At 38.3% G+C, this 13,788-nt stretch overlaps 1 protein-coding gene across 1 annotated transcript in view; it reads left to right on the top strand.

The window, feature by feature from the left end:
- Positions 1-13,788, top strand: part of syn2b (synapsin IIb) — an 83,076-nt gene that overhangs the window by 43,803 nt on the left and 25,485 nt on the right. The window contains exons 2-5 of the mRNA XM_006783257.3: positions 6,657-6,714; positions 8,159-8,250; positions 12,928-13,084; positions 13,318-13,407. Coding sequence (XP_006783320.1) covers positions 6,657-6,714; positions 8,159-8,250; positions 12,928-13,084; positions 13,318-13,407 — 397 coding nt within the window. The remainder of the gene's footprint in view (positions 1-6,656; positions 6,715-8,158; positions 8,251-12,927; positions 13,085-13,317; positions 13,408-13,788) is intronic.

The raw sequence follows: 13,788 nt of genomic DNA on the forward strand, positions 1-13,788 counted from the left end.
CTAGGAGCAGAGAAAAAACTTTAAGAACTGAAAAATCTACTACTATCTGACTTTTTAGCAGAATTATGCAGAGTGTGATGCTAGAGCTATAACATGTTTTCTTTATTTTAAATCTACTCATTGTATCCCCATCTGCAATACTGCTGGCACTCATTTCTTTGCCTTTTGCTCTCATCTGTCTTTGTCATCTTTTCCTCTCCTTATTGTTGTCTCTCTGCCATTACCATGCATTGATTTGAAAGGCTTAATTTCCACAGGCTGCTGCAGACTCATGGACTCCACCAATCAATAGCAAAAGTGGAATCATATTAAATGATAGAAAAATGAGCTCAACCGTTACATTTAGACCAGTAAAAAGTCCTCGATAATTTGGCCTGCTGTTACTGTAGTTCACAAAATATGCATCTAAACCATCTATGTCATTTGAGATATTTTATAATGGACTGCATTGCTAAAATTTGCAGACAAATGTGACAAATGGTGTGCTGATCTGAATATGAGGTTCCCACAGAGTCATTTCTACAGTTAAAAACATCATAGAAATATCTGCATCTGTTCCAGAAGTTCACAATTTCAGTAACACATCCACTTAACACAGAACCATTACTAATTGCTACTGTGTATCGCTTCTCTTTTTACTAAATTGAAGCCATTCGACTATTATGTAACCATGCAGACATTTCTTTTATCCCTAACTCTTATCAACTTAATCCATTAGAAACTTACTTCAGATGCATTTGGCTGATGTTCATGAGTTGAAGCTTACATTTACTTTTACAAAGACAATTCCCAAAATTTGGAGATGCTGTGTAAAATGTAAATAAGAACAGAATGCAATGATTTGCAGATCTCATAAATTCATATTTTATCTGTGATATAGAAAACATATCAAATGTTTAAACTAACAAAATGTGCCAAATGTGTCGCATCCCTTCAATTTCCCCTCCTTTTAACAGCAGTAAATGTCTGGGAACTGAGGAAACCAGCTGCTGGACCTTTGGGAGAGGAATGTTGTCCCATTTCTGCCCGACATAGGATTTTAGCTGCTCAACAATTTTGGGACATTGTATTCTTCAAATGTTTTCAATTGGTGAGGCCACCTGGAGTCTTCTGTGAAGCCCTGCTGTTGTGATATAATTCAGTAAACAGTATAGTATTTTCGTGCTATAATATAAAAGGTCTTCCCTGAAAAAGATATCATTTGAATGAGAGCATATGTTGCTCTAGAACCTGTATATACCTTTCAGCACTGATGGTGCCATTCCAGATGTGCAAACTGCTAATTCTATAGGGTCTGATGCATGCTGGAACAGATGTAGGCTTTTGAACTGAGTACTGATAACAAGCAGTCTCTCTGTTCCTTAGACTGGAGCAGGCAGCATATATGTTTCCAAAAATAATTTCACATTTCAATTTGTATGACCAAAGAATGGTTTCCTTTTGCCTCAATCTCCACATTTATGGATTACACAGTGAACTGTGTTCACAAATTTCTGCAAGTGTTCATGGACCCATGCTTTGATTTCCACGATGGAACCATGAAGGTTTTTAACACAGTGCTGCCTGAGATCATAAGCGTCTAATGATGACGATAATGTTGATGGCTTTCGTTGGTAGCTTTGCTTTATTTCTAGTCAAATTTGGATTCTTGCATTTATGGTGCTTTGAGCTTTTTATGTAGCAGTAAAAAGCTTCAGTATCTGAATCTCACCTTAGTTTGAGCCACATTTTGCAATCTAGTTTCTGAGCTGTAAACTCATTTATTGGGTTTCAATTATATGCTGCCTATATATACACACACACACACACACACACACACACACACACACACATATATATATATATATATATATATATATATATATATATAATGAGTTGTTTTGTAAAATGTAAATACAAACAGAATGCAATGATTTGTAGATTTGCAGATCTCATAAACTCATATTTTATTCACAGTGTATTAAATGTTTATGAAAAACATGAGCTCATTTTCAATTTTATGCCAGCAACATGTCTCATGGGGGAAGCAAAAGGCTGGAAAGGTAAGTGGCACTGGAAAGAAACAGTTGGAGGAACATTTAGGAACTAATTAGGTTAATTGGTAGCAGGTCAGTGACATGATTGGATATAAAAAGAGTTGTGGCAAGGCAAACACGGGCTGTATGTGTGTCATGCTGGGGTCTGTTAACACATGCAAGTGTTACAAAGAACTTCTTAGAATGGCAGTTTCTCAGTAGTAAAGATGGGCTGTCACGTTTGGAGAATGAAGATGTGCGGACCCAGATGCAAGGACAAAGCAAAACTGCATTTCAATAACAAACAGAGCCATTTATTTAGGCTGATTAAATTCCAGGAGAAACAAAAACTGTATAAGGCACGCAGATTAAACAGTACAACATGACAAAGAACAGAAGCAAAGTGAGGGTCTGAAGACACAAGAACTAATTGGAAATTGGAAACATAAGGTAACCAGACACAGCTGAAACTGATCAAGAATGACAAGACACAGGATGTAAACCCAGGAACAAGCCACAGAAGAAAACAGCTACCAAAATACAACAGGCAAACATCGAACAGCGAGATGGAGACTTAACAAGACACGGGGGAAGAAAAGTGAGGCAGCATATATATGTATATATATATATATATATATATATATATATATATATATACTCTCCCTATGACAGCTGGGATAGGCTCCAGCGCCCCCCGCGACCCTGAAAAGGATAAGCGGAAGCGAATGGATGGATGATGGATATATATATATATATATATATATATTTAGAGAGAGAAAGAGAGAGAGAGAGAGATCAGAGAGATCAATATTAACAACAAATGTTGTTTACACAGTTTGATGGTGGGGTTCAATGTAAAATTTAATTTACATTGAATTGTTACTTTAACACAAGCTAATAGACTTTTGGGGAATTGCTCTGTACATATTTCCTCATAATGTTGATCTCTGCTGCAGTGCACTTTAATGCCGTGTAGTCCGTCACTGCTGATGGATTGAACACACTTTTCGGTTTTCTCTAGAATAACAAAGCAGCAGTGGGTGTGTGTCTCTGGGCAACACTATTAAACTCTGCTCAACTATATGTGTTTATTTTTTAAGACATTAGTGGATGCTATGTAATTAATACATGAAAATTTAGAGATGTCAGAGATGATTTGTTTTTGGCAGCCTAACAGAACTAGTCACACTATCTGCCCCCTGAGACTGCTCATTATGCTGAACAGAGAGAAAGCTTTCAATATAACAGTCTTTGCCTGAGGGTGCATACAGTGGCTTGCAAAAGTATTCGGCCTCTGTGAACTTTTCCACATTTTTAATCTGGTTTTCGCTCATGTCACAGTAGAGAAACTGCTTTGCTTAAAGTCACTAACGATCTTCTAATCGGAGCTGACTCTGGTCTTCTCACCATTCTCGTCCTTTTAGATCTGAGTTCAGCCTTCGACACCATTTCTCACTCTGTACTTCTAAGCAGACTTTCCTCTCTCGGCATCTCTGACACACCCCTCGCCTGGTTTCAATCATATCTCCTCGACCGTTCACAGTTTATTCAACTAAGATCATTCCGCTCTCGTCTATTCCCCGTCACCTCTGGTGTACCTCAAGGCTCAGTTTTAGGCCCTCTTCTCTTCATAATATACATCCTCCCTCGATCATTCAGAAATGGAAGAAGTATGGACGGCCTTGTCTTGGTAGGTTTACAGTTGTTCCATACTTCTTCCATTTCTGAATGATCGCTTGAACAGTGCTCCGTGGGATGTTCAAAGCTTGGGAAATCTTTTTGTAGCCTAAGCCTGCTTTAAATTTCTCAATAACTTTATCCCTGACCTGTCTGGTGTCCAAATCCAATCGAGAATCTGTGGCAAGATCTGAGAACTGCTGTTCACAAACGCTGTCCATCTAATCTGACTGAGCTGGAGCTGTTTTGCAAAGAAGAATGGGCAAGATTTTCAGTCGCTAGATGTGCAAAGCTGGTAGAGACATATCGTAAAAGACTGGAGGCTGTAATTGCAGCAAAAGGTGGTTCTACAAAGTATTGTCTCAGGGGGCTGAATAATTACGCACACCCCACTTTGCAGTTATTTATTTGTAAAAAATGTTTGGAATTACATATAATATTCGTTCCACTTCTCAGGTGTACACCACTTTGTATTGGTCTTTCACGTGGAATTCCAATAAAATTGATTCATGTTTGTGGCTGTAATGTGACAAAATGTGGAAAAGTTCAAGGGGGCCGAATACTTTTGCAAGCCACTGTAAGTCTGTGCTGGCAAAGCATTGTTTCTACCTTTATGCCTTCTATCTTATTGTATACTATTCTGGGTTTGCTGGAAACTGGGTTGTGTGTAAAGGGTGACTTCCTCCTACTGACCTACAGTGGTTTACTTTGACTTGCAAGTGAAACTGCTTTTTTTCCACTAGGTGAGGCAAAAACCTTACCTCTTTTCAACGTGGTTTTAAGCGACTCTAAGCTGTGTTACATGCATGAGTGTTGCATTTTTTGAGAACCAAGTAGTTTTAGCTTCAGGTAATGCAAACCATTGAACTGTATGTTCCAGCTAAGCATTTGCACTGTGCAATATTTAAAGCTATGTTATAGATATATTTACTAGCCTGCCAAACTAATTTTCAGCCATAGCAAGCAGCAAAGATGCAGGTGAATTACACTGTGGAGGATTTAGCTGCTAAATAATTAGACATTTCCTTTAAGTAGTGGCAAAAAGCACAAGTGAATACAAGATATATCGAGTTGCATGAACACATAACTAGATGCAGGCTAAGGTCGCTGCTTGTGTGCTGGATATGTAAAAAGTCGCCTGTTTGCATTTACTTTTGCTACTTAAGTGTGACAGTGACAGTGGTGAATTTTTACTGAGAATAAATTGCAGTAATACAGCTTTGTGGACATCTGATACAGCAACATTTTGTCATCACACACACATTGAATGTACAGGTCATCTTTGTTCATATCCAGTAAAAGTTCACTCCCAGAAATTCACTTACAGCTCAGTTGAGGATATTTATGTGCATGTCCTGCATTTTGCTATGTGACAGCAGCATGATGCTTTTTAATGGAATTAAACAAAGAGGCTCCATCAGCTGTCTTTCAGTAGAGCTCTATAATTGTCCATTAGTGTGTTGCCCTGGTATTGCATATCTCTGTGTATTGTTTGCTTCATGCACCAGATACTGAACACATACTGAACCCTCATTTGCTCCTAAACCCATACAGCAGCGGAGGCACCAGCTATGTTTGACTCTCAATACTCTGTTTGGAGGCACTGTGGTGTAACTTGTTGAGTTATTGCTGTGGGAAGTGATGACATTTTTCATTCATAAGTATGATGCGTGGCATGCGGTGGTCATTTTTCACGATGCAGTAGAGGCTTCAGTGGTGAATTCATGGGTGTCACCACTGCAGTGTGTTTAATCAGCTGCCTGTGCTGAGACATACACTAAAACGATCACTTTCTAGTAGGGCTAATAAAGATATATTGCTGCAGTTATAAGTTGGTGGTTGGTTGGTTATTTGTTGGTGTGGTTATTGATTGTCAGAAGTTAAGGCATCATATCCTCAAAGTGTTTCTCTCACAGATGGTCTAATCCTAATGAACCATACTAACAAGCCAGATGCCTGTGTGCCGCATTACACGAGGTCCCTGTGAGGTTATGTGGAAAAAAAAACCCTGCAAATATTTTTAATTGACAGCACAGAGAGGAGCCATGTGTGCGTGTGCAATCTGATGTCATGTTAAATTGTGGTACATGAGCTGGCATAATATTTGCCGAGGATGGCTGTTTGAATGAATAATTGAAGGAGGTTCAATTAGGAGTGAGATTAGAGAGGGAGTCGTTTTACCCGGGATCCAAATGTGTTTGGAGAACTCACTTCTCCATCTTTTTAGATGCATCTCGTCTCCTGGAGTTTCCTGAAAAGACATCTCACAAAGTATTTCATAATAAATTTGGTGAAGACTCATAAAGAAAAGCTATCAGATGCGACTCCCAAAACAAGTCTGCTGTTTTTGATTCATGTTCTTGGTTATTGCTTTTTTTTTTTAAGAGTCAGTGTACGGTTTGATGATGGATGGGCAGTAAACACTCTGCGATCCATTTGTGATGCCTGTGTATAATAAAAAACATCCTGCTTGTGTTTTGGCTGACGGTCTGTGTGCCTCTATTGCTCTTCTCATTCTCTGTGCCTGTCCGTCTTTTCCTGCCTGCTCTCCATCTGTCTGCCTGTTTGTGTTTACTTGCAATCTATTTCTACGTCACTCTTGAGCGATTGGCGGCCGAGATATTAGTACGTAAACATCGAACAACACACTTATTGGAAGCATTTATCATTCAAACTGCAAAATGTTTTACAGTTTGGATCAAAATTTAACGTCACCACCATGTGTGATGAGACCAGCTGCAGTTTCAGCATGGCCTTCTTATCTACTACTCTAAGGCTCATTAAAATATGCTTCGTCATGCAAATATGAGCAAGTTTGGCCATTAGAAGTGCACAAACAAAGGCCTCCATTTTCTGTCTCCCATTTGTGCCACAGCAGCTATATTGTCCAGTAGAGGGCAGCATAGACAACTGAGAGGTTTGGTGTGTGCAATAGCAAACTAAAACACTTTTCTTCTTTTGCAGGGGCAAAGTGTTTCGAGGAAAGAAGGTCCTTGGGGAATATGACATCAAAGTGGAGCAGGTATCATGCTGGATTTAATAAATATGTGATGCTACAGAAAACAGATGCCAGTCATCAAAGTGAACTGATATTCTATTGAGTATCATTATTAATAACAACAGAAGATCCTTTTCGCAGCTGTAATGATCTGAAAGGAATTTAATTTTTCTCTTTAGTTTAGCTTAAATCTCTTGGAAAACTAGAAATATTACTGTAAACATCAGTAGTATTTTAAGGCACTAGGTCATATTATGCTGATAAACATTTTAGAATGCTAACAGGCTAAACACAAGATTGTGTGAACCTGGTAAATGTTACCTGCTTCACACCATAGTGATAGCATCGTCAAACAACATATGAGGTTGATGGTGTTAACATTTACCCCCAGGATTCTCATAGTGTCACCTCATAGCAAACTAAACCTTAACATTAACACATACAGCTGCTGTCAAGACATGACGTCCCTCTAATGTTGAAATCTAATGTTGCTGATGACCTTGTAAACAAAGCTGTTTGATTTGGCCACATTTTCTTATGTAACGTTCACGTACACTAAAAATTTTTTGAGGTGTTTTGGTGCGGAAAACTTGAAAAATAATCAACTTTTTTGTATACGTCTGGATTTACATTGATTTACTTTGTTTTTAAACATCATAAAATTTTATTGTCCTCATCTGTCTTCTCCTTTGTCCAGTAAAGTGAGTGTCCACGCATGAACAGTTGGCTAGACTTGTAAAACAAAAAAAAGTACAGTAAAATTATACAGGACCTGTGTATTAGGCTGTACAGTTATTTTTGCTCACGTTGTTTCAGATGTAGGATTTGGCCGTCGCAGTGGTTTCATATTGGTTCAGCCAACTAACCAGAAAATCCTTTTGCAGTGCTCGGTTACTGCATTTGAAATGACTATTCTCTGGGGTTTCACACCAAACAGTTTCACACCTAATAGATGTTGACAGTTAAATTACAACCTCAAGCCTCACCACAGATGTGAAATAGACACCAGTGGAGACAGAAGTCGGCAGCTATGAGTCACAGACAGATCTTCGCTGTTTTTTCGACCACACCAAAGAGCAGCCATGTACATTGTTTTGCTGCACAAGCACACGGTTTATTTACGCTGCATAACACAACATGACTGCGTAAGTAAATAACAGCAGGAAAAGTCTGTGAGGTTGAAAAGTGTCGTTTAAGGACATTTGATAAAAGTGGAAGTTTTTTTTTTAATTGTTTTGATTGTACCATGACTCATTCATTCAAATGATTAATAATGAATAATGTGCATGCTGTGAAAGTAGCTTTATGAGAGAGAGAAATAGCACATTGGACAGAATTTCCTGCACAAAAACCTTCAACAATGAAACAATGTTATTTATTAAAAGCACAAATAACCAATCATAAGCATCAGATTGTATCAACATTGCATAACTAATTAAATTGTCTTCTTTTCTCCTTCGCCACGTAGGCTGAGTTCTCAGAGATCAACCTCGTCTCACATTCAAACGGGACCTGTAATGTGGACATGCAGGTCATCAGGGGCGGGACCAAAGTTGTCAGGTCAGCATCACACGTACACACACACTGTCACACACATAGAGACAGAGTAATTGTTAAAACATCATTATCCTAATGAGTAAAATTGAACAGGAATAATCCCAAACTGGAAAGAGAAACAACACAAATTCATAAACAGTGTAAATGACGACAGTGCATATGAAAAAAAACCCAACTTGACTTCTACCCACTCTGTAACTTACCAGCAAGACACCTGTCAGCATTGCTTTAGCTTTCGGTGTCATTCATCTTTTTCTGATGTTACTGAAAGTGAAACAAAACATAAAGAGAGACAGGAGCAGGACATTGTGTGGTATTGTGTTCATCAGAAACAACACAAAATAAACAGTGTAAATGACATTTGTGAGATCTTTGTGAGATAATTTCACCTTGGTTCTCACAGAAAATAGTAAACGCACATGAAGTGCACCAGTAAGCAACAAGAGCTTTTGATGGCAAACACAATGCAGCTGTAACCATTAACTAACTTTGCCTACAGTAATGCCATAAAGCCAAACCTACACCATCTTCACAAAATCACCAAACTTTGTAATTTTACTGCTGTTGCAAGGGCACACAAAGGAGCACAAGGCACAACGCTGCACGTGACACAAATGATTCTCCTCTTAAATTACAGCCACTTAACACAAATAAGTCCTTGGAAAATTACCACCACTTTGAATCCTTGTGAAAGGGCAAGAGCAAACTTACAGTTTTAGCCCTGATTTACCATATTTATGCATCAGTTAGCGTCGTTTCTGTAAGACAGAAAAGCTTCAGAGTGCATTTGGAAAGAATGAACATTGTTTACTGAAAGCTCTGATCAGTGGAAAAAGAGCAGAGGCGTATGACCACAACCATCACCCGCAGGGCGGTACAGTAGATTTGCCTATACTGTAGACATGCTCACACACCACAAACCACACTGACAGAGACACCAGTGTCCTGGCTGAAGACTGGGACATATTAAGCAAGACGGTAGCTCCTACTGGTGTAAAACAAGCAAAAAACCAACAGGAAATGAAGGGTGTAGCATTAGTTTTATGATGGGCTGGCCTGCACATGCTCACACAATGACCAGGGCCAAATGCTGAAGCTTATGTGAAGTAAGGCAGACTTTAAATTACTGCGGGCAAAATGATTCACACTCGTCTGTCCCAGCTGTGTCATGTCTACGGAAGTCTTATTCTTTGTGTGGAGGCGATGAACGAGTTTCCAACATAAACCTCAGTGTGTCTTGCTGTCTGCCCGTGTGATGCACAGTTTTTCGACCTGAATGCACCTACAATTGATTCTGTAATTACAGCGTGTTCATTGATTTCAAGTCAAAGCGGGGAGTTCCTAACTGCTCAGATACTGCGTTGCTAAGTAACCTCGATCCCCGAAGATCTTTTATGTCTAGACCACTGCACAATCTACATCTATACTGTCTTTACTGAACAATTTCTGGGGGGGTGGTTTGTTTTGTTTTTAATTGTTATGTATGAAAAATGAAGCAATAACAAAAAGTTTTGTTTTCTCATTATTTATGTTGAAACACTTTGCACTTTTTGCATTTGGGTGGTATTTTAGCAGTACTCACAGAACATTTGGCAAACTCTTCAGTGAATGTATAGATAGCTAGCCTCCACATACTCAGACACACAAACCAAAATTTGGATTTAATTGCTTATTTTTTAATGTATGTTAATGCACATTGGCCATAGTCTGTATTCATAGCATCAGTATGTGAAACTCCCCGAAAAACAGCTAACGTGGCAAAGTCTATTACAGCAATTTCAGTAAATGCAACAGTGTTGCATTTACTCATTGATTGTTTGTGATCTGAACCATTTTGGGTCTGCTTATCCAGGAAAAACGGAATCTCTTTTGCTAATTGTTGTGGTGCTTGATTATTGATATCGAGAGCATCCATATGCTCAGCCACACACATAGGATTTTAGGCTAAACAGGACAACGCTCCGCTAAAGGAATCATGCTATTTGATGAGAAGTCTTCAAGAGGCCATTAAAAATGTTTTAGCCTCTTTCAAGAAATTACTAAAGCAAAGAAAATGAACTTTGGGTTGGTGTGGTTCACTTATGGAATCTCAAACAAAAGAAACTAAGAATAACCTGAAAGGGCTTGGGTCAATGATCCTGGCAGTGACAAAACAATCTATAAATAAAGATATACGAATAGTACTAATATTAGGGATAGTGGTACAAGTGACTGACTCAATACAAAGCAGTACACTACAAGGATGTATGTGAGTTGGAATTTATGCATAAATTACTAACGGGTGGGTTTGTAGACAGAAAAAATAAAAAAGATAATAAGAAATGTAAGCTCTGTCTCATCTCCACTTTACCTGAGTGGGATTGGCTTGCTCCAAAAACCCAGTGCATGCATGGCCAGAGTATGCCTAACGTCTGCATATTCGTTTTCAAAAAACAGTTAATGTGTGTGAAATTGTGCATGTTGCATCTATGTGAATACATCGTTTATACATGTGACAACCATCGCTTTAGTTTCATTTCATACTGAAAGCTTGTTTGGATTGCTGTGGCTTTCTTGGCAACATTGAATGAGGGTAGTACTGATGAGCCTTACTGCCAGTAATGAAGAGGTTACAGTCACATTAATTGCTCTGTCCTCTCCACCAGAGTCCTTTAGTTTGTTGGAGTGTCTGATTAGTATTCTCAGTGCATGAAGAGCTGGTGGTGGTCACACTGCGGCAGAGTTTTCACTCTCTGTCTGTCTCCTTTCACTCCTCTCTACATCTCTTTCTTCACTGTAGTCTTTCTCACACCTCTCTCTCTGCTTTTCCTCACATTCCCTCGCTGTCATACGTGCATGCAGGGACAAAAGAAAAAATAACAGGAGTCATGTCCTGTCAGCGTCAGCCATTCAGTGAGTTGAGCTGCACTGAATATTGTTTCTGACCTTAACCCTCTGGTCATAAATTGCTTCTCTGAGCTTCAGTGCTGTGGGTGTTTTTTGTATGAAGACCTACACAGTTTCAAATGTAGAATATTACAGAAAATCAACAAAAAGGACTTTAAATCAATAAAAACCCCACTGGGAACATATTACTCTCTGCAATTTAGCATTTATTTCTTTTCACTTGTGCATAACAATCCCTCATTACCTCTCAGTAGTTAGATTTTACTGCACTGCAGTCGTCATCATTGTTAACTGTGCACAGCCACCTCTCTGACAGTAGTATTTTCACCACCTTCATTTTCACCTGCCATGATGGGATTTCCCAGCAGGACAGAATGTGTGTAAGGCTCAAACAGCTTCTTGCCCACCCCAGTTTTACCTCCGGCTTGGGGCAATAAAATAACGAAATAACTAAAATAATAAATTGAGGTTTCAATGTTATACCAAGAAAAAGCAAGGTGAGACATACAAGTAGTAAAACTCACTGTTTTCTAGCAGCTAATTTAAGTAGCAAAGTATTTGGGTTGTCCAAAATTTTATGAAGGGGAGGAATATAAGAGAAATATGTCATAATTTAGAGTTACTACATTGTTGATTGGTTACTTTTAAATATGTTTTTATTGGCAAATATAGTGTTTAATGTTTCAAACGTAGTGTTTCCCTTTATCAATGCTGGGACTTTTTCTGACAGCAAAACAAAGATGTCAGGTTTATTGCAGTGGAGCTTTTAAATGGAGACCTTTTTTTCCTATTCTGTTTCTGCAGTAGAAAACAGTTTGCATTTTTTCCACACAGAAATCAATCAGACAATCAATAAAGAATCAGAACTCTAAGCAGAACTAACAATTGCACGGGTATCGATAAAATTGTGTCCGTGTTAATCTCTGTTTAGCAGTGGCAAAGAAGTAAAAGCAGATTTTTTTTTGTTGATTGATTAAATGCTCAAAACAAGACTCGAATTATTATTAAACGACTAATTATAGTGTTTCAACTAATTCTAAGATCCTTCCTGAGAGAAACTTTTATATACAGTAATTTAATGGGTATGTGTTTAGTTAACTATCTCCTGGCCCCTTTTATAATCTGCTCATGCTTTAGGTAATGTATTCAAACATGAAAGGTCATTTCGCCCAAGAGCAACTGCTCAATTTTCTTAAAGGGCTTCCAGATCCACAAGTTTTCATCCAAACTGACTGTTTGAAACATCCAAGTAGAGACTCCACACAAAGCAAAACAAACCTTTTTCACTCTCCATGTGGACACAGAAGATAACTGTGATGTTTTGAGTTGCTGGTAATGCTTATCAGTGGGCTGTGTCATTTTACTGTACACATAATGTGATACATTTAATTTCAATTAAGTATACAAGACTTCTTTTACCTTCAAAGTTCTTCATGTATTATTCAAAGAAAGATTCTCTCATAAGAGTGCTTCAAAGATGAGAATCTACTCTTTGAGGAGAGATCTAAGTTTGTATTTGTATTTTCACGCTTCATTTTTTTGTTCATGGATAAGCCTAAGCTTATTTGTTTTGTAGCTGTGCGAGTTTACTTACTTTTTCATAATCTTTGTCGTTTTCCATCCAAAAGTGCACCTTATGCCCTCCAGTTTTATTTGATTAAACACAGCAACACCCTCATGTCGCTTTTCTGTGGCTTTGATCACATAAGAACTTGTGAATATAAGCACAGAACACCTAGAAACCAAACCTATCCATTTATTCTTTATTCACCTGCCTTTATTTTTGCATTCCAGGTCATTCAGGCCTGACTTTGTGTTGGTGCGCCAGCATGCCTTCAGCATGGCCCAAAACGAGGATTTTAGGAACTTAATCATTGGTCTTCAGTATGCTGGCATCCCCTCAATCAACTCTCTGGACTCCATCTACAACCTCTGTGACAAACCTTGGGCTGTAAGAGAATTTCAACAGCACAAATTTACAGCTGCAATTATCTAAAGAGTATTTTAATCACTCTACATCATAATTGTACGATTTTATTTTTAAGTTGTCAGTTAGGAGACTCGTGTAGAATAAACACCTAACAGAGTGCAAGCATTATAACATTATTACTATATGATTAATCTGCATATATTTCTTACGTGTGCACCATATTGCTGCTTCTCTCTTTTTTTCTTATCCTCTAGTTTTCCCAGCTGATCAACAATCAGAAGAGGTTGGGTTCAGATAAGTTTCCGCTCATTGATCAGACCTTCTACCCCAACTACAGAGACATGGTAATGCTGTTTTCTGCTTACTGCACACTGTAAACTGTGTTGTGTTTCAATTTGCAGAACACTCACACCTCACTGAGATCTGGAGCTGGCATGTGGCAATGTGATGTGCAGATTATTATATAATATATTGTATTTACTAATTTACAGTAATTGCCTGTTTCAGCACAGCGACAGTCTCTGAAAGGACAAAACAGTGTAGCGCATCAATTAAGTTTCGGGATGCCTGTCAAGTTTTTTTCAGTTTTGATGTATTTTTAGCAGAAACACTACAACACCATTGCACAAATCCTTGCTAAATATATGCATCTGAACTTATGAGAACATAATAACAATATGAGAAAGGTAAATATTTTTGTTTTTTAAACAAAGATGGGCTAAAAA

Source organism: Neolamprologus brichardi, chromosome 5 (assembly GCF_056152115.1).
Source record: "Neolamprologus brichardi isolate AB-2024 chromosome 5, ASM5615211v1, whole genome shotgun sequence".
NCBI classification, from domain to species: Eukaryota; Metazoa; Chordata; class Actinopteri; order Cichliformes; family Cichlidae; genus Neolamprologus; species Neolamprologus brichardi.